General features: G+C 34.7%; 2 protein-coding genes and 2 long non-coding RNA genes across 5 annotated transcripts; 3 read left to right on the top strand and 1 right to left on the bottom strand.

The window, feature by feature from the left end:
• The first annotated feature begins 429 nt into the window (after positions 1-429).
• LOC106623386 (uncharacterized) lies at positions 430-1,626 on the top strand. Its single transcript, XM_014242890.3, has 2 exons — positions 430-803; positions 855-1,626. The coding sequence occupies exons 1-2, from the start codon at positions 791-793 to the stop codon at positions 1,535-1,537; spliced, it is 696 nt and encodes a 231-aa protein (XP_014098365.3). The 5' UTR covers positions 430-790; the 3' UTR covers positions 1,538-1,626.
• Positions 1,627-5,457: 3,831 nt separating this feature from the next.
• Positions 5,458-14,493, top strand: LOC106623392 (uncharacterized). 2 transcript variants are annotated; one of them, XR_004976280.2, is made up of 3 exons: positions 5,458-5,646; positions 7,047-7,204; positions 14,481-14,493. It is a non-coding gene; the product is annotated as an uncharacterized lncRNA (long non-coding RNA). The 2 variants fall into 2 exon arrangements; XR_011394936.1 differs by lacking the exon at positions 14,481-14,493 and adding an exon at positions 7,468-7,658.
• A 1,976-nt stretch (positions 14,494-16,469) lies between these two features.
• LOC138855675 (uncharacterized) lies at positions 16,470-17,857 on the top strand. Its single transcript, XR_004976281.2, has 2 exons — positions 16,470-17,667; positions 17,726-17,857. It is a non-coding gene; the product is annotated as an uncharacterized lncRNA (long non-coding RNA).
• A 5,884-nt stretch (positions 17,858-23,741) lies between these two features.
• Positions 23,742-25,919, bottom strand: LOC106623391 (uncharacterized). Its single transcript, XM_014242896.3, has 2 exons — positions 25,761-25,919; positions 23,742-24,308 (listed from the first exon to the last, which is right to left on the bottom strand). The coding sequence occupies exons 1-2, from the start codon at positions 25,783-25,785 to the stop codon at positions 23,845-23,847; spliced, it is 489 nt and encodes a 162-aa protein (XP_014098371.3). The 5' UTR covers positions 25,786-25,919; the 3' UTR covers positions 23,742-23,844.
• Between the last annotated feature and the right edge of the window lie 346 nt (positions 25,920-26,265).

Genomic DNA, 26,265 nt, shown 5'->3' with positions numbered 1-26,265 from the left:
ACAAATACTTAGCTATGCGGTGACAGGTGGCGCTAAAAGGTAATAGTCTCACATGCAGATGGCACAGTTAGAGATTTTGCTGAAGTAGGGAGAAATTTGGTTATGAATAAACAAAGAATATATAAGAATTGTTCCAAGTTCTTTGGAATAATACAAGTTAGCGCTTTAAAAGACTTTTAATTTCCCCAAAGAACTGGGTTTGGATTCTTCATTGGCATCATAGAAATTTGGAAAATACATTTGATTTAGCTTAGATAATACAAATAAAGATGTAAATACCAATTCTATATCCCACACCTATAACCAACTCGGCTGCGGTGCTCACTCGCTTATCGGTAAACCACACTATCCTCCGATTAATTTCTCATCTTCTATTTACTTCTTGATATATACATACATATATGCTCGAAGAAATTTTCTTATTAATAGGAAAATGTCATTTTGAAGGAAATAAGGGGCTCATTTAATATTAAGCAAATAACAGCGCTAAATGGCATTGGCAGGGCTAATCAGTCAGCGCAACAAGGTTGCTTTTACAACACACAAACGTACATACATATAGACACATTCCTGTATAGCTTTCCCTCACTTACTTATGCTTGTACTTATGTATTTGAAAGACAAGTGGGAACTTACATTGAACTTAGCAAAGATATTTATAAAAAATATTTTAAAAAAAATCTCCTTCGTAAAAAGTCTTCAACATATAAAAGCGTGGCAGGTGATACCCGCGTGGTCATTCAAAGCTAAAGCTTTTACGTGACGGATCTAACGGGAGTTGCAGTCAACGATGCAGTTTATAAGTGAGTTAATTTTATTATAAATAACTTTTATTAAAGAAAATTTTATATTAGCGCACATACCGCTTCTCCTCGCTCTAAGTACCACCGTTTCATATGCGTCGAGCAGCACGTACGATGGCAAGCCGGGTTGTAAAACGCCGGGCGAAATCGGTAATGCCTATAGAAACTTTTGGGATCCGATGCGTTATTGGCGTTGCATTGGTTTAGATATGGAGCCTTTGCGAGAGAGTTGTCCCGATGTTACCGCCTTCCAACAGAGTTTGGGTCGTTGTGTTCCCTGGCGATATTGGAAATGGGAGGTACCCGTATATCCTCCTAGTTGTCCCTCTGGTGTTATGTGCATACTAACGGAGTCTAAGCCTTCTTCATTATACTCTCAGGAGTTATATCCACAAGCGCCGCCGCCAGCATTAGTGCCAATAAGTCCACTTTATCCACAATCAACGCCGCAAGCAATAGTGCCAATAAGCCCCCCGCAAGCACTAGTACCGACAAGTCCCATTTCACAACCACAGCCGTTCACGAAGCCACACATTCTAGGTCCGCTACCACCGCAGCCTTCAGGGTCTCCCCAGATTGTGCATTCCCCTCTACCCTCGCCACCTTTTGTGCCGCCGCAGTCTCCCCAAGTATTTAGCCTACCATTTGTGTCATCGCCATCTCATCAGATACTGAACACACCATATCCAATGATTCCATCACGACCACAATACCCCAGTGGTCTCAACGTTTAAACTGTTTGACCACTTAGAGAAGAGTTTTAGCGTTTTAATTTTATATTTATATAAAATTATATATTTGTATTCATTTTATTAAAAATTTATTGAATCAACAACCAAGTTATTTTTCAGGGACATTACTATAAGTAGAAGAGGCGCTCTTAAAATTGATGTATAATGGAAGATGAACTAATGACTAAGAAAATTTCTTTGTTAATACTTTGAGCGATGAGAGCTTCATTATTTCTTCGAAAGATGTAAGAATCCTATCAATAAGCCGATTACTCGAAATCACTCTGAGAATCTCCGAACATATTATTTAGATCAGACCACTATACGATATAGCTGTCATACAAACTGGCAGATCAAAATCAAGATAAAGATATTGTTATGCTCTCTTATGCTATCAAAAAGGGACATGTGAAGAGTATTATAGCGGTAAATTTGTAGATAACGTTTTTATTTTTCTGTTCTGATATATAATTATTTTTTAATTGCATTACTAAATTAATTACTTTCCAAAAGGCAACCGTAGTGTGCCTAAGCTTGTACTAATATTTCTATGCGAGTGTAGCAAGCAACAAATGCATTTGCGAAAGCTCGCAAAAGCTCTCGTAGCTCCCAACGAATGTACAAGGCACTTTTTCGTAGTTTTCGTAGGCCTCCCGCACTCAATCAAATATTATTTTTCGCACAGCTGCTTTCAGATAGTACAAATATAATTTTAATGACTTCACTAATAAAAGATATCAACAAAAAAAAATTGAATACTTAAAAATATTAAAAGAGGTAAATATTAATGGCAAATATGAAATACATTAAGCATACAAATATTAAACAAGTGTTTGTCCGAATCAACAAAAAAAAAAAAACAAAAAATGCTGCACAAAAGTGCAAATGCAACATATGTGTGTAATTAGTGTGGCATATATAAATATGTAAGTGTGTGTGTGTGTGTATGTTGCAGGTGCCTGTGACTATTTTAACGCAATTTTTGCGGAGGTCAAGTGCATATTTTATATACTCAAACACATATCTACATACATCGCTTACAAATGCAAATGAAATCGCGCCTAATTGTATGCTTTGCAGTTGTTTCTGCTTGCAGTTGTATTTGTAATTAAGCGTAGAGATGCTTGTTTCCGGTAGCTTTGCTTGGAAGTAGGTCAGTGGGGCGTGCCAAAAGTACCACAATGCAAACAAACAACAGCTGCTCTAGACGCCCTGCACGACACAACTTCGGCGCGCTGTAATTGTGCCTTTTTGTTTGTAAATTACGAATAACGGTGAACGGTATTATGCAGTTTTTAGTGTGTGTGTGTGTTGTTGCGCATTCAGTAGGAAAAGAAAGGCTGGTGGGGGGAATGCTGTTTTTAAGTTCAAGTGTTGAAGAAAATAACATAAAATGGAAAATATGTCGGGAAACTTTATTGCCTATATAATTATATACTCCAAACGCTTTTTTTTTAATAAAATGGCATTACACCGACTTTGGTTAGAACTATATAAATATTGTTGTATCTTATTTTAAGACCCTTAGAAAACATTTAGGTAAAATAAATTGATTTTTTTAAAATTTGGACTGATGTGAGCTTTTCAAGTAACAGCGCGTAATACTTTTGTAATTTTTTAATAAAAAATATCAAATAAATCATTTAATGGCAAAGTAGCAGTTTGAAGCCATTGAATTTCTTACAGGGTACACGCACTGAGCATCGCAAATGGCCTTGCGCACATAAGGGTACTCAAGGTCACACATTTTATTGCAGCTGAGTTGAGACTTTCAAAATATTTTCTATTTACTAGCAAGCATCTCTTACAAATGTACAAGGCAATTAAGCAAACGTGCATATATTGACCCCTAAACTGCAATTAGTATCTGCCCGCCAAGGTGTGACATTACAGTTATTCACTAAAAGCGCAAGCATTTTTACACCTTTTCGAGACAATTTTTTTCACATTTGCATTGCACAATTAATTAATTACACTTTCTACACGTTTCCACTTCAAATTTATCTACAAAAAGTGATTTATTATATATTATAAACAAACAGTTTACTATATGTACATACATGTGGCCGTGTGTAAATATGTATGTGAAACAATTTCGTATGCAATAAAACTCGCCACTTAATTATGATAAGCGAAATACAAGTGACAAGAGGCAGTTGACATGCAATTAGGAAATATTATACAGTTACTCTACGCTATGCTCATATACCGGTACATATGTAGTTACAGCAAATAGAGAGATTGTAAACGCCCTGTAATTGTTCGTTGTGCTTGTTATGATAAGATAAGTAAGTGATTTGAATTGAAAGCCTAAGTAAAATAAAAAAAATGTTAACAAAAAAATGGAAAACTACACCTACACCTTCTTTGACAACACAACCACTGTCAATATCAAGGTCGAAATCTAAAATTCGCTCGAGGCAAACACGTGACAACCTTGAAGCTGACTAAGCCATTTCGGGGTTGCGTGGTACACGCTCGCTTCTAAGTAAACATCCGTTGCACATTTCTATGTGGTTAGGTATATATTATAATGTGAATCATGAAAATAGCAGAAGATTTTTGGAAGACACCACACTGGAAGACACTGATTACTCGGAGAATATAATACAACATTTTTACTGAGTATTCTGTCGTTTGAAGTTTAATGCCACTATGCTGAAATATAATACTTTAAATGAAGATAATCAATAAATATTCTAAATATATAATATATAGTGGAGATAGTATTTCTAACTTTGTTTTAAAATTCACTCACACCAAACTCCGTCGAAGTAACCAGAACAGATTGAGTTCGTTATTTGTGCAGTTCTTGCATAACTCCGGAGACTACTCAAAAAGCATTCTTGAGTAATATGTATTAGCATATTCTAGACTGTAATATACTTACAAGTATATGGAAAATGTATATATGTACAAGTATATAAATAACCAGTTATAATAACTATTAAATTGGAAAGTTTATAATTAACTCAATTACCAGGTAATTACCAAGGTAAGAGTGTGTTAAAACGATGATCAAAGCTTTCGCGCCTATTTGCGCTGCACAGTGGTGTCGTTAGAGATATATGTGGACAAATATACTCGAACGAAAATCATAAATTTTCATATTCTTAGAGATGGAAAAAAGTTTTCGATTAATATTGTGCTTTGAAATTTAGTTCAACATAAAGGCTTGAGTAAGAGCGAACAAAGTAAAAGCGTTTAAGCAAAACTAGTAGGAAAGTAAAAAAAAAAAATTGAATATTTTTCATATTATTTTATATTAAATTTATACATATTAAAACTTTATTAACGATATTTAACATATTTTTTGTGCTACAACCTTGTAAAGTGTAGCCGTTTAGTTCTAGCAGTTCAGTCAGCTGCATCAGTTTAACTTTAAGCTTTCTTTTTTGCCAAAACAGCATTTTTCAAATTTACTGCAGTGATTACTCGGAGACAAATGATCCGAACACCATCAGATGCGTGTTCTGTATATAGTTCTCATATACTAGTAATAAGCCACAATTTTTTGATGTGATCTCAGAAGCAAACGACAAACATTTTGGTTCAAATTATTATATACTATTGAGACTTTGTTTAGGGTTTATTCACGGGGAAGATCGAAATCGCGAATGTAACAAGTCTACTTCCATACTGCATTTATAATAAATTAAATTAATGCTATCATATTAATATCCATAACGGTAATATGAATATATTAAAACTCTTCTCAATAATTAAAAACGAAATTGGATATTTAAAATGTACATTAATTTGTTTCCAAAAAATTTTTTATTTAGCAAATTTTTAAATGTCCAACACCACTGTGCAGCGCCTTATACTAACGGATTAGTTCAAGATTACGAAACTTCTACACATACGAAATTATGAATGTCTTTTAGCGAGCGCTTGTGAAAAGCTCGTTTCGAAAGCTCCCGCAGCCAGTCAATAGTTTGCGCTAATGAAGTGTTTGGCACGCAACAAGTTGGAAATTGACTTTAGTTACTTATTTGCATGCGCTTTAAGCGTCGAGAAACAGCTGTTTGGTGAATAGTTAACATTTTTTTTTATATGTATTCCGTTTATTGTGTTTTTCCGCTTGGCTAGTGAATATTATATAATATATTGTAAGTGCTGAAACGTTCTGCAAATACAGTAAATCATAAATGCTTAATTAAGTGATAAAACGGTTAGCTACGTATTTCTTGTTCACATAATGTAATATTCTAATGCCATCACCATAGTCTGGTAACATATGTTTGGTATACCGGGAACATCTGGTGAACAAAATATATTCAGTTTGTTATAGTATAATTACTTATTTATATTTTGTGAATTTTGATTTGAGTGAAATTGCGAGTAAAAGTTTCGGAATTTAAATACCATTTGAAAGACTTTTGTTAGTAGAACCAAAGTGGTTTAAAAATTAATTAAAAATCTGCGGAATTGTTTTTGAAATGTATTATTTAGATGATCCTTATTGAGTGATTGTGCAAATTTAAGATATAGAATCCAGTATATGGCAAGCTTATAATTTAAATTATATTAATTAAATATGCCAAATATTCGCACCTAATCAGTAGAGAGAGAGTCAGTTATACTACAAAGACCCATTTTTAAAGCATTAGTTTAAGTCAATTCAGTTCTACCAGTTCCAATATGAATTAAAAAGCATTTTTAATGTTTTTCGTAGAGCAAAAAAATGAGGTGAAAACTCCTTTGAGAAGCTTGAGATTTTTCATTTCATCGGCAGTAATTAAAGAACAAAGTCACGAGCTTCACTAAGAAATTTTCGACTAATTTTTGCTTAGCTTTCGGAGTTATTCAGAAGAAAATTTCGTGAAGATATCTTAATGATGACTTAATGTCAGCTTTTGCGTGACTAAGCTTGAACCATCTGGGATCTTATACTTTTAGCCATATAGGGAACCTAGCTAAAGTAGCATAGCTAGTGTGAAATTAAAAAAAAATCGTTTTTTTACAATTTGGAAAGGCTTTAGAATAACATATTAAATGTTTAAATCGGTATCTCAAATAGTTTTTGAGTTACCGCCTTCTAAAATGTAGCCGTTCAGTTTAAATTTTTCTGAAAACTTCATTTTCGAAATTGCTTGAGAGATTACTTGGAGACCAATGGTATGCATGATTTTTCTAAATTTTTTGTATATAGTTCTCCATATAATGACGTATCAGTTCTTTGATCTTATCAAAAATCGAATTTTCACTAACCAAAACCACAAAAATTTTGGGTAAATTTCAACAAATTTTTTAAAAATGCCATTATTTTCTTAATTATTTTTCGACCGTAAATCAATATTTTCTAGTATTGAGTTCTTTTATAAGATTTCATACACGGAAGGCTCGAATCATGACAGCAGTGGAGAATCTTTGTTGTTGTTGCGTTTAACGCGAAAAATATTTACATTTTTTGGTCAAAAATTTTGTTAAAATATGCATAAATATATTCTTACAATTTTAAGCAATTGATAGAGTTTATTTATTAATTTCCAAAAATCACCTTTTTTAGGCTGTCACTCTAGGTGTGCGTCTTAAGCAGATTTGTGTTGGGTTCTAGGCGCTTTGTTTACTCACAAGCGTTTCCATTTTCAGAAGTTTATTAAGTACTTTAGCTCAAGTGTAATCTAACCTAATCCAACCGCACTTATTAATATTTTCACCATATATGTAAGTACAGCAACAACCAAGCCGTTCGGCTCATATAAATTATATATACATATGTATGTTTATTGAAAGTTCAACTAGGTAAATAAAACTTTAAATTATATAAAATGGAGCTCGGCGGTAAATATCTATAAGCAAATGTAATACTTAAGCAGTTAACTTCTGAATATGCATGTACTACTAAATTAAAAAAATAGGAGAAAATCTTTAAAATCTATGAGAAATATAAAAATTAGTGTGAAAAAAGCATAAAATATTCGTTGCAGCAAGTCGGTCTAATGAAACACAGATAGTTTAAACGAACAACAACAACAACATAAACTCAAAATTCGAAAAAATACAAACAAATTTAACAGAATCTCTGAGCGGTGGCAAGTTTAATCTGAATTATTAAGTTGATTCCGACAAATGTATGAAGAGGCATTGATAAAACCGAACTTTGCAGCAGCACACACTTGTAGGTAAATAAAAACATTTGCATTTGTGTAGAATTTCGTAGAAGACACATACATAAATATATTCAAATGCTTATATTAGCATAAAATATTGCTTGTATACATATACACACATGCGCACACACTAAAATGTTTGCTACCAATTTGAGATACTGTGTAAGCAATTCATTTTCGGTCATAGGCACACACATTAAGGCTCAAACACACTAACACACATATATACTATGAGCTAAGCAGACAGGTCGTATACGTAACTCTGACAACAAAGTGGCAGGGCGACCTAAGCACATGTTCTCATTGCTCTCATATAGATATATTGTACATACATATATAGATATGTGTGTGTGTGTGTGGTCCGACATTTGCTGAGCATTGGCAAAACCGCAAATGGTTACAAACAATGCTAATTAATTCAAAGTATACAGCTCAAAGAAATTTTAGTGCAATAAATATTTTTAGTATCTCAGGCTGAGAGACGCTCAGATGGTCAGCAGCTCAGTTGCTGACTGGCCTTCACAAATGGCCACATTTTCATTCTACTGCTTGGATAATAGAGGCGTTATTGCAACTGTTGTTGTTTTTTGTTGCTGTTGTTGGTTGTTTTGGTTGATATTGTAATGGCTAAGGAATCTTGTAGAGAATGCAATATTAAACTGTGTAACGAGATATTGCCCGGAAAATTGCAATCAAAGTGGAATTGTATGTGTGCATGTTTAATATAGGTTACAGCGATTATCAAAGTAAGATAATGCGTTAAATAATTCTATTTTACAGCTTATAACAATTTGCCAAACCGTACTAGTGCGTTTGAAACCAGTTTGTAACTAGTTGTTTTGTAGTTTTTAAATTAATTTGATAAATGAAGTTCACGACAATTTTTGATCTTGAACTACTACTGATCTTGGAATAGAAATCTGATTGCCACATTGAGAGTTTATAACCACTTGCAAGTCAGAAAAAATGCGTTTTTAGTGGATTTTTTTTTTGAACTTTCATTTTGTTTTAATAGAAGATTTAAAGAAAAATCTAAAAACTTTATTCTTACAATAGATGAATACGGCTAATGATCGCAGGACAAATCCAAATTTTGGTTTTTGACAAAATGCTCTCCCAAATAAAATATTTTTTGTGAAAAAATTTACACTTCAGAAATTGTTATCAAAAATCTTTTTCTTACGATCTTCACCTGACGAATATATCTAAGATGGCCGTGTAAATGTTTAAGTCGGTTGGTCAAGCCATTTTGGAGAAATTTTCATCACTAATTCTGAGCGCAACATTTCGAAAAACGCCAGTTTTAAGAGCCGATTACACTAAGTTAAAATCCGCTTACAAATACGCTCATATCTCCGAAACTTTATGGCAAATGCGTCGCTTTCCTTAATAAACTGCTAATTTAACGGATCTGCCGATATCGTAGCAACATAGCTATATGAGCTGCCATTCAAACTGATTCACCAAAATCAAGAACTATTTCAGCTTGGTCTCTGCTTTGAACCCTTCATTTAAAGCTTACTCACTTTTTTACTCTGGCAGTCGTATTCGTCGGCATAATTTCCCGATGATTCGATCGTTATAGTTGACTGTATTGACAATGCTGTTATAACTCGGAGTATCATTTAACCGTGACAGAAATGAAATTTAAAATTATAGTATAAAAAGTTTTTCAAGCAGCAATTGCTTTTAGACAGTCAATTTCATACCTTCAAAAATATTTCTGAAATGAAATTGCTTCTAAAAATCGCTACGACGTTGAGGCGACGCTATAAACTTGTGCTTTCCAGTACTCGAGACAAATATATATTTAGAATACTCTCTCTGAAACTGTGTTCTGAATTTTTGAGAGTTCACCCTAAAAAATTACATTAAATTACTTTCGAACTAGTTATAAAACTATTTACATTTGCGCTACATGCAATCTCGACACAAATGTGAAGAATCTAAGTGCCTCTGCTGGTTCATGACTCCCAACACAGCAGAGCACTATAAACCCCGCGTCACCAGCATAAATGCGTAATACTTCGCATTCGCGTTAAGCAGCTGTAACCGCAGCTGATACTTCAAGGCGACACAATGCGCTTTATGCCCCCACACACACACACACACGCACGAGCTTCCATATTAATTTGTATGCGTGCGACTGCCATTGAAACGTTCAACAATGTGGGTGCATAATTTAGGCTTTATCACAGCGTCCTATTTCCAAGCAACATTTGTTGTCGTTGCGGCTGTTGATGTCGCCATTGCTCTTGCCTCGTGCTCGTGCTACTGCCGTCATTGTCGCAACGCCATCAATCCGAGCCGACTGTAGTAGTGGTTTAGTGCCTTAAGCCGTAACGTAACATGGTAAATAGTTTGCACACTTGAGTAATTGCATGTGCGGCTCGGCAAAGTAGCTGAAATGTAGATGCCAGTCGTCTGGGTAGCGGTTTTCGGGCACAACAACAATTTGGCAAATAATTATTTTGGCAACAGTTAGGTGTAGTGTTGCTGAGAGCCTATGCGGTGCGGTGCGCCTATATGAGCACTTATATATGCCTATATTAATGCACGTATGCGTGTGACTATGTGTGTATACAGAGGTAAGGTTAATGTGGGATAGACAGGGCTCTCGCCCCGCACGATTTGTGTGCGTGTGGCATGAATTGGCAGAACTAATGGTTATGGTAAGATTTAATGCTGGTTGGTGCGCTTGCATTGTTTTTGTACTTAAATTCCTCATAAATTAATTTGAATTTGTAATGGCATGCAAAGTGGCTGGCTACCGGGCCGTGATTTTAGGCGTCTTTTGTTAATTTTATAGTTAATTATATAATTATATATAATGCGGTATTTTATATATATGTGGATGTGAGTATATACATATATATAATATACATGTATATATTTTGTATATTATATATGTATATCTACATTGCTTTTTTAAATTCAACGCAGAAAATCCCCTATGGCTGCTTGAGGTTTGCCTTGTTTCATGCATAAAAGTGCCAGCAAATACAAAATTTATATAGCTACTTACACATAGCGGTTTTTATGTAGAAGCGATATGTAGCAATGTGTGCATACAAATGGAATTGAAAAATCTATGTTTACTGGATTTGCAATAGCAATCAATTGCGCTTTGATCCTGAGTTTCCTCAAAACTCAACGAAAATAAAGTGAAAGCAATTTTGTATACCCTTCACCACGTAAATGTAATAACATTTAACAGCGTTGCAAAAAAACGTAATTTTATTAAAGGGTATTCCAGTTAGAAGCCATTTCCTGACGCTCGATTACCAAAAAAAAAATATATATTTTAGCATAAAGTATTTTTAAATAAAAAAAGAAATGACAGAAAAAAAATTATTAATTTCGCAAAGTTACACGTTGTTGAAGTAGAGGGGATATATATTTAAAAAAAATGGCGACAACTTAAAAGAAGATACATTTTTTTTTCATTTCCTCAATTTTTACGAATTTAACAAAAAGATTTTCGCTTCCCGCCATAAAAGATATATAATATATAAAGAATATTGCTCGATAAGCGCTTCGAAAAATGTTGCTCCATAAGAACATATTTAAAGTTTTAAGTTAAGTTGCCAACGGCCGAGTTATCGTGACACTAAAACGGCTGTAACTTTTAAGTTAATACGAATTTCGAAAAATCATTTTTGAATATAGTTTTTCTAAAAAATTTTGAGTCGTATAGGCTATAGAATTTCCAATTTTTCAGCAAACTAAGAGTGAATTTGAAATTTCCACCTATATTTGGTTAGTTGGCAATTTGTCGCCTGTCAGCATGCCAAACTGTGATACGAAATGTTGCAGACACACAGCTATAAATATATACTTAATATATACTTATATTCACCTATATAAATGCACACCCACCCCCACTTAACGTGTGCGCATGGCTTCCGGCTAAAATCTAAAGAAGCCACCGCATACACAAAGCAACCACTTGACTGCCAGACACCTGTAAATATAAATAAACATGCACAGGCATGCTTACTTACACACACACACGTGTGAATTTGTGTGTTTACTTTTGCTTTTGCGTTAAAGATTGTCGCCGCTGATACACACACAAATGTTTGCATTGACGACGATAAAACCAAAAGCGTTGTGATTGCCGCTATTGTTGTTCTTGTTGCTAACAACGTTGCTTTTGATTTGTAACGCTTGCAATAAACAAAAGTAAACACAATTTACAAGTTGCAGCTTTTGGGCAAATATTTCTTCCACGTTGGTGAGGTGAAAGATCGAAAGATTTACTAAGCGTGAAAGTGTCGGGCTGCGTGACATTGAAGCCACCGAAAAATGTGCATGCATTTAGCACACATGTAACCGATAACACATAAGAAGGTGCTATTTTTACTAATGGTTTGATTGGTGTTTTGGAGAGGGAGTATACTTTTGTAAAAATATAAATATATGAAGTCATTTTAAGTGGTTTCCAATACTCAGTGCATTGTTTTTGCATACATACATACACACAAATACATTGAGTAGTGTAAATTGCTTTTATTTTATTTTCATTAACATTACATAATTTCGATATACACCGTTTTGCATGAAAATCATTAAAAATCTTCATGTCTGAATAATTTTTTTAGCTTTATACAGTTGTATTGAAGTACCCAGTAGGAATTTTTATACACTTTAGAGGGTTGTAACTCAAAAACTATTGGAGATATAAATTTAAATAAGCAAAGTAAATAATTAAATTTTGGTATGTTATTTTTAAAGGTATAGTCTATCGAAAGAAGCAGAAAAATAATTTTTTTTTATTTTTGACTAGGTGAGCCCCTTAAAGTTCAAGAACCCCAAAACCAAAACCCTTATTACCAAAAAATTAAAGGATGACCTTCATTTCTCTGGATAAAATATACATTTTTTTTTCTGATTGACGTGTCCCTTTTTATAACAGCTTAGGTAGGAGAAGACAAAAAAAAATGTCAATCGTGACAAAATTTTGCGTTTTTCCCCAAAGTTGAAATTTGTGTTTATTTTTTTTATCGAAAGTGCAAAATAGTCACATAAAAATTAGTTATATCCAATATAGCAAACCTCTGATTTTACGAAAACTTTATCGAACGTCGAATTTATTTCAAAACTCAATGTATGTTTCTGAATAAATTAAAATACTCATTTAAAACTGGTGCTAAAGTTAGCTATTCAAGAACATTTTAGGAGAATATTGTGTATGCAAAAAATTTATTTGGTAATTTTTCTACAATATATTTTTGGCTCATAAAATCATATTAGCAACGACGTAAAGGTATAAAAACCCAAAATTATAGTTGTGTAGCTTTCATTATTCCTATTGACTCACTGTGTGTAATGTACTTATGTACATATCAAGTACATGCAAAGTATCATGCCTTTAGTTCTGGCAAAGTGAATGCCTGTTTATTCCAACATTTTGGTATGCAATATGCGTTAAAAGCTTTTACTATTTGTTTGCATACTTTCAGGCGTGTAGTCTGCATACGTATGCTTCTAGGTGTTTACAAAGGTGGTTTGCAAAGTACCATATTTGCAATTTTTTCATAACAGCAATATTTGCATTTCTTGTAAACTTTTATTACATGTTTTCTTGTCGAAAAATAACGAAAATATGAAAAATTGCTGGCGACATTTGTATATGTGTGCATATGAATATAAATATGTATATTCATGTTCAACCTTTTGTTATTGTTTTTATATTAGTATATATATGAGAAAAAATAAGCATTGGGCTGTAAAACCATTGCTTTGCGTATGAACTATCAGAAAATTTATTACCGAAAATAATAAAAAAAAAACAATATTGTAACGTGTGCATTTATTTAAAAAATTATTGCGTACATGATATTTTGGCAAAACTTTCTAAAAAGCACCCAAAACTTTGATCTCATAACTTCTTCATAAGGCAGAGACTGTCAAAAATTAGTCCTTGTTTAATAAAAGCTGGTTTACAAATGTTCAGAATTGTTAGATATTAAAAAAATTTAAATATTTTTATTTATGTGTATTATTTTAACACATTTTAGTGTATTCTATTTTATTATGCAAAAATTGTTCTTCAATAATTTATGTCACAAATTTCTTTTTTAGATTTTTTTGTTTAGTGATAAGTGTGGAATTTATAAACTAATGATCCCACTGAAAATAACACTTCAAATATTTCTCAAATAGTTATAATTATATATTTTTTGATACCTATATTACAAGTATAATAATTAATTTTTTAATATTTTGAATTAAAACTAATAAAAGTGGCAACCTTATAATTTTGTTATACCCTGAAAACGGTATATTTATTTGTTCACGAAATTTGAAACGTTCGTTGATTTAGCCTTGTGTGTCTGCCTGTCAGTATATACACGAACAATTCTCTCTGTATTTGAGATATCGCGATAAATTTTGTACACGTCTTTTTGTTTCCAAAAAGCTGCTCATTTGTCGGAATCGCACTACTATAGGATATAGCTGTCATACAAACTGATTGATGAAAATAAAGCCATTGTAAGGAGAACTTTATTTTTACAAGATATCTTCGAATTTGGCACAGATTATTGTCTATGTTTTTAATAAAGGCAAATTGCATCTAAATCGGTTCACCTTTCACCACATTTGGCTACCCTGGTCATGTGATTTGACTACCCAGAAGCGAACATTTTTTATATTTTTGACAGCAGCATATTATCTGCACTATACTAGAAAAGCTAACTACTAAGCTACTTTCACAAAATAAACAAAAATATTCATTTTACATTTTTACATAATATTACCTGGTTGCAATGTATAACTCCTTATTAAAACGTATCAATATTATTTATTTTTTCATATATTTCTAGTGGAATCTTATAAAAACCGAAAAAACAAAAACCATGGTATACGTTGAGGACAATGGTGAACCAGGTTGCAAAACTGTCTTGGAAGTAAATCAACGATATCGTAATTTTGAAGATCCCACCTCATATTGGCAATGCGGTCTACAAGGTCAACCGGCCAAAATGGTGCGCTGTGATCCGAATAAACTCTACTCAGAGGCGGAACAAAAGTGCATTGACTGGAAGAAATGGCATTGGACAGATCCAAAAGAGCCACCCAGTCGACCAAGTAAATCAAACAAGTGAATGACGAGCAGAATATTGCTGAGTAGACTGTAAAAAATTAGTGTGTGGAACAAACTTAGCAGTGGTTTAAAAAAAACATTAGTTTATTATAAAAAATTATCACTCTAATAAGTTAAGACAAGCAAAGCTGATATATTTGCAAATAAATTAAAAGTAAGACGTTCTTGTTAGTCATTAGAATGAAGAAGAAATTGTTAGAATAAAATAAGTGAGTATATGTATTTCTCTCTCTCCCTCTATCTATATCTCTCTTAAAACCATACACGTGTTCATCAAATATTTTTCGTATGAACACCATCGGCTCGGCTGGGCGGCAAACAGCGAATTTATATTCAAAGCGCTAATTAACGGTTTTTGCATTTCACATAACTGGGTTTCATCTCTCACCACATCAGCGACAATTATTAGCCACCACAAACATTTTCTAAGCGTTTGCCAATTATGCTGTCAATCATAAATTCGCTTTTTATTGTGTTTGTCAGCCGAACTTTATTTAAGTTTGTATGTCGTTTGGCATCTCAGCCACTCAACTGGTTGCAAGCAATCACTGAGTTTCTCATCTCCGCAATCATCCCTGTGCTACATTTACATTACCCGTATACTTCTACAGTATTGTTCGGTCACCGATTTTGACTGTTGTGAGTGCGTAAAGCACCCGCCACCGCGGTCCAGGACCGTTGGACCGTTAACAGCGTAAATACCCGATTTTATGTACCTTTTGGTCGCTTTATTTCGTTATGTTGTTGTAAAGTGACTTAGCGCGTTCATTTGTTTCGCTTTGAAATTGTTGTTGCTTTTCCGCTTTAGCGGCTTTATTGCTTATGGCGCTTGTTAGTGTTGTGTTTGTTGTTGCTATTGTCATCGTTGTAAACGCTTTTGTTGAGTTTGCATTCAATGTTCCATATCCTGAGTGTTCTAAGTGCTTGCGTTGCCTTTGTGAAGCTTTTAAGTAATTTTTTTTTTTGTTTTTCTATCGAACTCGTGCGCTTTTAAGTGCTTGAAGCACATTACTCGGCTGTGCCGCTGATCCAGCCGCTTGTGATTGTGCCAGCTTCAGACACTTCATTGCCTTTTGGCATTTGTCGTCTGCTCTCGAATACATTTCACTTAAGCGCCTATGCCCGCAAAGGGGTTTGTACTATGTAAAGCCTCCCTCCAACTCATAGACTTTGCAAATTTTAAATGACCCTGTAGTCAATTTGAGCGGCCTGTAGAAATTTCAATGAATATTCTAGACTTTAAAAATTATGTCTGCATCGAAATTATTCAGACCACACCTGAATGATGTCGGTTAAAATAGAGAACCTCTGCAGAGGTAGATAGCGTGAACCTACTCCTATCTTTTTGAACCACGTCGTTTGATTATAATTATTTTTTACTAAGAGGACATTTTCTTTTTTAACTCACAACATTGAGGCTTTAGCTTTATCACATATCACGAGTTTAAGATTGTGGTAAGGAAGGTAGTTGAAATTTTTTCTAATTCCCTGTTGACTACAATTTTTCATACATACAAAGTGAAAGCAAAAACTGAAGCCGAGATTAAGAGAGTTGAACATCGGTGGAACAAATCTGGATTGATATGAGCTTTAGGTGAGTTCATTAGGTTAGGTTGTACTGGCCGGCTAGACCTACTGGTCCTTATAGCTGAAGTATTCTCCATTTTCTGTTCTGGTTCGCCAACCGCTTATTGTTGGAAGACAGCGAACCGTCTCTCGCAAATATTTTTCCTCGTGGTAAACAAATACATATGTAAACTACAAAATGCGAATGTTGTGCACACAGAAGTATTATTAAATGAGATCAGTTCAGTATGTTTCCAGTCGTGTTGCATTGCGGTCGCAAATTTTGAGGTTACGCACCAAATGCAATAAGGCGTTAACGATGTAAGCAACAACAATGACAATAAGTGTTACAAAACTGAAAAGCTGAACCATAACAGATTGAAAAGCTGCGGTTTGGAACATAACAGCTAGCGACAAGCATAATGAAATGCTGTGTAAATTTGGGCCAAAACACACGGGTGGGCACGATGTGTCGGTGCTATGAAGCTGTGTGATATTTTCGGGTTGCGGAATTAATAGGATACCTTACACCCACACAAGTGAGACAATATTGTCGTAGTATGTGAAAAGAAGTGGAAACAGTGCCAGAATACACGCTAAACTGGGGATCTGAAAATGAATGTGACGCACGTCCGACTGCGTTCACGTGAAATCCTTTGACGGTTCACTGCTTGACTGCTTGACTCGTTGGCTTCAACTGGTGCTGCTGCCTGCCGCCTGCTGCTGCCATTTGAAATTTGAAACGCATAGCTGGCGGCGATATTGCCATCGTGTTTTTTTGTTTTTTTGGTTTGCCTTATATTTGTACATTCTCACGTGCATGTGTACGTGTGGAGCCGGGCTTGGTGGTCTCGCGCACATCCGTTAAACGAAATTGGCGTACACAGCAAATGTAGGATGCAATCCCCAAAAGATAAGAGACAGGGAACGGGCAAACACAGTTATTTGCTAGTTGAACGGCTTATGGCTGCGGCGAGTGGAATTCGCTCGTGCCACTGGAGTGTCACTTACACGAAATTCTGGCAGGTTTACGCACTTAGTTGATGGCCGGACTGGCTGATTGGTCGTCGAACGGGTGCATAGTGTAGGAAATGTTCCTTGGCATTTTTAGCCGTTTGTTGAATCTATTGTTGTTGCAGCTATTCACTTGTTGTTGCTGTTAGAGCTGCTCTAGTCACGGCAGTTGTGAAACGCATTCGATTGAAGAATGCATTGTCGGTGTGAGGTATTGTGGTGCAATTTCACTGCCAGCAAATGAAAACAAACTGCCTAGCCATTTTACTGCTGTTTTTGATGTAGCCGGTACCTCTGGTCAACATAATTGCATGCTTATAATTTTGGTAAGTACAAACCTTCGCTCGGTATTTCCAGAGGAGATAATGCTTACCAATATTTTAGAGACACTGTACGCGTTTGGTTTGCGGAGGCCGTTAGAGATGAATACTACCATTACCCAGGACCCGGATTTGGTCCTAGTGTCGACTAACAAGACAAATTAATATTTTCTGCTCTGCAGGCAATAGTCATGCTTAGACTGTATTTATGTCATGCAACTTTTCTTAACTTAAAAAAACATTCGGAGTTAGCTTGCAGTACGCTTGACGCATATATAAATTGGTGGGTAGGAAGTGGCACTTCCACAGATTTGTAGAATTAGATGACTGCTGCAGTTGCTGAGTTCAAGATTTCCAATGCCGTAGCTACCGATAATTTAGCAAGCTCGCCGCGACTTAACGAAAAATAAAGTAAAAAAAGACTTACTAAAAAGTAAAAAACAAATTACAATAACTTCGGCCTATAAAAATGAGGTGCAGAGCAAAAATATTACCAAAAGAGTTTTATAGAATGAGTCAGAAGTAACAGTCCGGAACGGTATTTAAAGGAAAATATATTTTGGAAAATAAATTCCGGGAAAGTAAATACCGTTAGAGACTGCTCTGTACTTTAAACGTATTATGAGATATAAATCGCAAAAAAAACTATCTTTTAAACAAGATCTGTGGGGTTTCCTAACAAACAGTCAATTGGAAATCGAAAGAGTGCGAACTCAGCAGTTGATTCCTCGGAGATGCTTTTAAGAAACAAGAAAAAACAAGAAAAATCGTTAAGTTCGGTTATACAAGAACTTAGATCGGTCAGTTTGTATGGCAGCTATATGCTATAGTGATCCGATATCGGTCATTCCGACATGCAGCTTCTTGGTGAGAAAAGGACGGTTGCAAAATTTCAGATCGATATCTCAAAAACTGAGGTTCCAGTTCATATATATACAGACGGACAGACATGACATAAAAATATTTTGGTACTGAACAAACTTTTTTTTCGGCGCCTTCGTCCGTTGACGAACGTTGACGGTACAGTTGTAGATGGCTTTTCTGATCAGACGAGGTTTTTTCCTTAAAGAAATACGCTAATATGGCAGAAAAATTATTTGCGCCTGGTAAAGAATTAGCGAAACCAAAAAATGGTAGAGGAAACAATGCGGGAAGGGTATTGTTTTTTTGCCGTATAAAATTAAAAACTTAAAATGTTGGTTTTTGACTTTGCAATTTTCTGTATGCCACACATTTCAATAAATCTCAAGCGTTTTGCGCTACGCTTTGCTCTAATGACCGCACGTAGCTGGCCAACATTCTTTGAATTCAGCACCACACGCTTCAACAGCAGCTGCTCGAGGCGCTTTTCACAATGATGTCAACGACTTACAAGCAACAACAATCATGTATAAACACAAGCGCTCATATATACATATGGTACATATATATTTGTATATACTTGTGTCCATGATTCCCAGCGCGTGGCGACATCCTGAGTTCTCATATATTGGCAAATGAATAACTTCCGCTGTGGTCGTCTACGTTTCAGCAACAACAACTACAACAATGTGCTGCTTGCGTCTTTTCGTTGTTGTCCTCATAGGGTGTAAAAAGTCGAGGAGAAAAGCAGGAAAAATGTGGAAAAATATCTCAAAATAGAAAAAGCTGACAAAATGAGGGCCGTCGGGTGGCTTTAATTACGTTATTTCATTACACAACGCAGCACAGAAGTGGCAGTCGAGTGCGCAGAGTAGCAGAGTGGCAATCTACACCAGCCAGCTCACCGCTCACTGTTGGCACTGCTGTGGTAAATAGCAACGCATAACGCAACCGCAAGCAGCGTGAGTGGCAAGTGGCAAGCAGCGTGTTAAGCAAAGCAAAGGAAAGTCAGGGCAAATGCCAAAACAGTGGCAAAGGCAGCTGCTGTGGGGGAGTGCGGGTGGGTGCTTCAGTTTGGTGGCAGCTAGCGCGAAGTGGCAATTTAGCAAATCATTGTGGCGAAAAGGAACGTGCAAAGTGGCCACTTAAAGCCGGCTGCGAAAGTTTGTCGTTGTTGTCGTTGTTGTCGTCGCTAACGTCATTGGTGTTTTCACGTGTTCTTTTTTTCTTTCATTTTTCGCTTGGCGTCAGTGTAAATGACATTTTTAATTAATACTTTAAACAATAATTACGAATTTTTAATGTTCTGCACACGTTTTTAATGCGTTTAATTCATTTCAGCGCAAATTGTATTTACACGAAATATTTCAGCGTGGCATTTTTGAGGGCGTGAACGCTACGTAAGCAATTACACATACACAAACACATACATATATATTATATATGCATATATGAGTTGTTGAGTACGCAGAGCAGATGTTGAGCGGAAGTTAATTAGCAAATGTGCTGACATTGTGTCAAGGGAGGTTTATACTTGAATGTGTAAATCAGTCTTTATCATTGTACTTACTTGTAGCTTATAGTAAAATGCTGTGGCGCGATTTGTCTCACAGTTTATTGATGTGTTTTCGCATAATTTCGAAAATAATGAATATTGCTGGATTTTGCTACTAACTCTTGTGGTTTCTTTTTTAGCATGGTTTAAATAAATAAATATTTTACTAAATGTATTCACAACAACATCAGTAATTCGGTGTACTCTTAGTGTAAGCCTCAATTCTTATTGTATTTCTAATACGTTTTTTGGTTCAGTAGATATTTAGTTTTATTTCTTGACACTAGTTGCGTCTTCACTATTTATAAGATTTTTATGGCATACTTTTGGTCTTCAACTACCGTTACGCTATCGACAAGATATGAGAGTATACTCGAAGGGTAAATGAACGATCACATGCCACAGTATTTATATCCATGACTTCAGCTGTCAAATTTAATAACCTTTGCTACCATAAACTTTATTGGCACTGGGCAATATTCTCACGGCTTGCAACCAAAATTGTACCTAGCATAACTTTGGTAGTGGATCGCAGTGGGCTACTTGGCTCCTTCTCTCGTCCGTTCACTCGTCACAAGAACAGTTCGCTGAGAGAGTGTATTTCAAGTGTTGCTTAATTTTTACCTGAGAGTCAATGAAAATTGGCAACATTGCATTCTTTGGTTGATGATTTCAAAGTGTGAATGGTTCTGCTTCAACATCATAAATGCAAACTAAGAAACCGAATGATGACCGCCTCATACTATAAAAATGTTATGCTTGTAAGACTATTTTAGAGAAATCTAACACTAACTAATCGAACATTTGTATACACCATATGTTCTACCGCCATTACAAAAACACTCATATTATAAAGCAGCTTTATTCGAGATTCGACTGAAGTGTTTTGATGCCCAAAAATGCAAGGACTTAATAAACTACCTTCGTACATTTTTCAACCTCTTCCGAAATCACTAAGATTTATGCTACTTGAAGATATACTACTTATATATAATTTGGTATAAAGCACCTAGTAGCTTTGACTTGTCCCGCGGCCGGGCGACATAATTGGTGACGCCGTTAAGTGAATTCTTCTTCTCAACCACCGTTCGTGGTGAGTGGCACTTGAGCGCATTTGCAGCTGCAACTTTGTCAACTCGACGAACTCACCAGCAAAGATGACAAAAGTAGAGAAGCAAAAAAAAAAAAAATGGGTATATATGTTATATATAATTATCCTACTGTTGTTGCTGTTGCATAGGGTGGCACTTTTCGTTGTTGTTGTTGCTGTTGCACTTGAAGTCAACTCGTTAAAGGTAATTGCTGCTGACTCTGCCCATTTCCAGGTGAATGTCAAAGGATCTTCCTGCTGGCTTGCTCAAGCTTTCTTTGCTTTTGCAGACTTTTTTTGTGCTTTCTTTATTTTGCATCGCTTCTTCGCCGCCGTCTGCGATTCCGTTTAAGTGGCAGAGCTGCTTATTGCTCCGGCGCTTAGGCAACGGTATCATTCTCTCGAGTTTAATAGGATTTTTCCAGAGACGTTCGTTTTCTTCGGTAACATTAAAAGCTCCAGTTGCTTTTCGTTTGAGTTTTTTTACTCATTTTAGTCATACTAACTATAACACCTTCTCTTATGTCCTGCTAACACAAACAAACATATGCTTGTATTATATGGGAATTTATGCTGATTAAAATTTAAATGACCCATGAAAATGTGTTCTTTTTCGAGTTAACTGAGCAAAAGCTTTTGAACTTTGTGCTTGAGAGCAGTTAGCTGATTGGACCATTTTGTGTCCCAGTAGAGAGGTTAAGAGTTTGGTATAGCGTCTTTTTAACGCAGGTTTTTGATGTAAGATTATTGACAGATTTTCCAGATGATTTTTTATGTCAATAATAATTGAGGGTCTCTTTAGAACTTAATGGAATTTTGGATCTCTTATGAATTTATTTTAATATATATATGTGAAATATTTTGATAATACCATATATATTTTATTTATAAATTAATACCCAGTCCTCGACGAACCAGTCAAATGCCGTTTTTCGCTAAGCTACAACCCTACAGGTGCCTATGCACTTGGCCGTTCCATTAGATGAGTGGGCGCTCTTGTTTCCGTTTTTCATCCATGGGTCTCGAATCGAGAGAGCGTTTCTCTAGAACATCATCTACCATACGTACGATATGGTCGAACGAGCGCACTATCCCGGCAAACAATAATTTAAGGAATTAACTAGGTCTCCCACTGTTGTAAATAATTGTTTAGTCCGAAGCCAAACGAGTCATCACTTTGAGCACACTTAAGGTTTCACATATATATATGTTTAATGGGTATACATTATATTTTCATAATATTTATTCGTATTTTAATTAGGCAACGTCTTTTGGTTTATTGTAGTTATTTGTGCGGAGTTTAAAATGCCAATTTGATTACGAATTTATAGGGATCATTGCTTTCGGAAGGAATGCCTGGCACAAATGCATAATTAATTCGAAATGATAAGAGGAGAAGCATAAATAAACTATAAGTACATGCACACACACACACACATTTGCATATTTATTTGTGAACCAAGTGAACTGATTTGCAAAGCAATTAATTAGTTTCCGCTAATGCAATATTTTATCTATTCAAAGCGAATGGTATGAGTGCTCTAGAAAGGGCAATTATCTACCGTTGCTGGCGCCGAGTGCCAGATAAGAAACTCATTAGCGAGAGCAAATGCACGAATGCTGAATGGCAAAAGGTAGTTATGGTTTTTGATTGATCACAAATTTTCAATAGACTGTTGAATCCTACCACTGGATGTCAAGAGTTATAAGCATGGCAACCGCATAAATTATTCATAATTAATTAGTTCTAAGTTATTTAGATGGCAAATTGCTTTGAAAAGGTATTTTATAGCAATTAAATTATATATTATATACATATATGTATGTATAAATATTAATGCTTTGCATTCGGCAAATCGTTTGAAGTTTTATCTGAGTGAAAAGCGCATTTATTTCGTTCTAAAAAAAATTGTTTGAATAAAGAAATGACAAAAGTCAAATCCATATTTATTTTTAGTATTTATAGCGATATCCAACTTTTTTCGACGAACATTATTTATTTTGATTTTTAATTACTATTATTTTTTTTAATAACTTAGAGAATATAAAATGGAATGAGCAAAGAAGTTTTTTTAAATAATATTTTTATAAGCTTAAGTTTGTTGTTGTTTTCAAAAATGCTTTGTTTTTGAAGTTTGAATATTTTTTACAATTATTTTTTAATATTATATATTTTTCATAAATTTTAGCAGTATCATTATTTTCAAAGCTCAAAATTTTGTTAAAAAGTTATAATATTTTTTCCATGTTGTCAGAATTAAAGTAAAATACAAGTGGTTTGCAACATCTGCCTCTAAAAATATTTTCTCAACTCGCATTAAAATTGACAAAGTCATAGGCATTTCAAGAAAAATGTTTAAAATTTTGGAAATTAATAACCGTAATCATAATTTTACCATAGTTTTTTTGTTTTATCCGAAAAATAAAACAATTCGAGGATAACTGTTTATTGCTGGAAAATACTAATGGAAAATACTATGAATACATGATTCGAGGTATAAAATAAAAAAAGGATATTTATATGGTACTGTTATTTTACGAATGTATGTACACGCAGGGCGCATATAAACCAAATTCTTACAGTGCGGAGTATACCTGTATATTTTCACTTTAAAAAAGGATATTTCTTAACTATGGTAAATATATATATTTCATTTGATTTCGCAGCTTGGCCAGCTCAAATTTGATTAGTCAGCGTATAACAATTGCGCAACGCACGCCACTCGGTCCAATCGAAGCAACCCAAATAACCGTTCTGCTTAACGAAAGCTTTGCCATCCGCGCATGGTAACAATAATGGAGTGGCACCTTCACTGGTGCAGAGATAGAACTTAGTTGGATCCGAACTGGCCTGTGGCTGTTGGACGTTGATGCCGGTACAGTTGCCCACTTCAATATTATATATACAATTGGGATCCATCAAAGCGACTGGTATACAACCAGTGAGCGTCTCGTTACGTACGAAGAAAGTTTCATCGGGACAGTCTTGTATAATTGATGTATTGGTGTCTTTATCGCAGAAATAAAATTTGGTGCCATCAACAGTGCCCCACAATTCATCCTGATACAAACAATCACCTTCATCGACGGCTGTAATGACGGTCATGGTTATGCCGAAAAGGCATGCCAATAAAATTGCAACTGTAAACAAGATAATTGGTGGAAAATAATCAGTCTAATTGAAAAAAAAACCAAAAACTTTGTATAAATTTGTTGGTATTATTTTAGAGTTTTGTTGTCATTTGCCTGGATTTTACTTTTGAATTAATTTAAAGAAGCTTTATAAAATACGCATAAATTGGATATGGCATGTTTCATTAAGTTCTTTGGGGGTTATCAGAAAATAATACTGTTTCGACTGTTATTCATCGCTTTTGTATTCTGAGAATTTATATTTCATTCCCATCGACCATAATGGTCCCTTGAAGCACTATGAGGCTATCAAATCCAGTAAATATCTTCCGTTCTTTTATGTTGTTTCCGATTGTTTGAGATTCTGGAATCATCGTGGTCCGTCGAAATCCTCTTAAACAATCTGATTTCAAAGTAGCCGCCATTTTTTATACACACAAATATACAAATATGTATATGCTTACGCGTATAAAGCCTGAGAAAGAGAAATTCGAGTGCTTTTCTTTACTCGCTGAGAAAATTGTCATCACATAACGATATAAGTAAATTGAACATTTCAGGCTAAATTTTTAAATTTGTGTGTTATATCTTGTCATTGAGCTTTTCTCCAGTGGTACAGTCTACAAAATTTAAAATGGTGGCGCATGGCTTCAATGCTTGAGATATTTTACAGCAATACCATTTAGTTACGAACTCAACCCTCTGCACTAGAATCGTCTCGTGGTATGGTTTCAAAGTCAGCGTTGCATTTTCGGAAAAGTTGAATATGTTCATACACTTGTATATTACTAACATTTGATTGGTGGTTCGGACGAAGTCTAAAGGCTTTTTTGCTCTCAAATTTAACTAAGAAATAGTTTTTTATCAAATATTTTTCGATAGCACACTTGAATCGAATAGAAAGTTATTGAGGTATGCTATGCGTCCTATGGTCTATTGTGCACTCCCCTCTTTCACAAGACAGCCTAAAAAATTCCGCTTCGTATAGAGTCTCAAAAGGAACTTTAAGCTGTTCGGTTACTCCAAATATATGTTATTGCACATTTTTCTCACAGTTTTTCTCACAAATAAAACAAATTTTGAAACGAATATCCTCCAAATATTGAAAGATGACAACTTCCTGGTAAAATTCAAATTTCAATCCCTCCTTTAAACTCCTTTCTTTTACCAAGAGTTGTATGAATAGATGTGTAGCACTTTGCCTGCAAAAATTCTACGTCTTCATACATATCTAAAGTCAAAAATTTTTTGTTTTAAGTGTGTTTAAATAATATTATATTACAATATATTTCGAAATTTCTCATTTATGCAACGAAATTATTTTTATGATTTTTATTTCATTTGTGAATTATTATTATCTTTTTAGATATCCTTTTTGCATTTATCTCTATATCCTTTAAAGTTTATCATGTTACAAAACAATTTTTTAAGTTTCAACACTTTACTAAGTAATTTCCACACCTTTATTATTGTTTGTGCGCGACATCACTTCAATCTATGCCTTTCTATTTTTACTTTTCACGCTCTTGCGCTGTTTCGTTCACGATGCTCGCGTTGATCCGTGATAAACAAGAATTGAACGTAAACTGATTTGAATACTTTTGAATTTGGCATTTTATTACCTTACTGACGTATCCCCATCGCCAATTAATTTGACTTATCGTGTTGTGTTTTCCGCAGGCCTTTAATTTCACTTGTGTTATCTTTCTATTTGCAGATATAAATTTATATTTTGGCAACGCTATAAATATTCACATGCATTCAGCATACAATACTGTATATATACATACATATATGAAACCGGCTTCGATACTTTACAGTCCATATAACAAATATAGATTGTCTCGTATAGTAAAATTACCATTTTTAAATTAATAACAACGCAATGTATGGGAAGTTCCCGCATTGTTTCCTAAGAAATCAATTCCAAAACTAATGGGTCAAAAATTCTTAAGTCCATAAATCC

Source organism: Bactrocera oleae, chromosome 2, assembly GCF_042242935.1.
Source record: "Bactrocera oleae isolate idBacOlea1 chromosome 2, idBacOlea1, whole genome shotgun sequence".
NCBI classification, from domain to species: Eukaryota; Metazoa; Arthropoda; class Insecta; order Diptera; family Tephritidae; genus Bactrocera; species Bactrocera oleae.
Note: the sequence above shows the minus strand (reverse complement) of the source record. Positions and strands in the feature narration are given on the sequence as shown.

Bases quoted from the DNA above. Each gene is read 5' to 3' on its own strand.
- LOC106623391 (XM_014242896.3), bottom strand. From the start codon at position 25,785: ATGTCGCGCACAAACAATAATAAAG. The intron at 24,309-25,760 runs GTGTGGAAATTA...TCTTGTTTACAG, and splicing joins GCGCACAAACAATAATAAAG to TTGCAATTTTATTGGCATGC.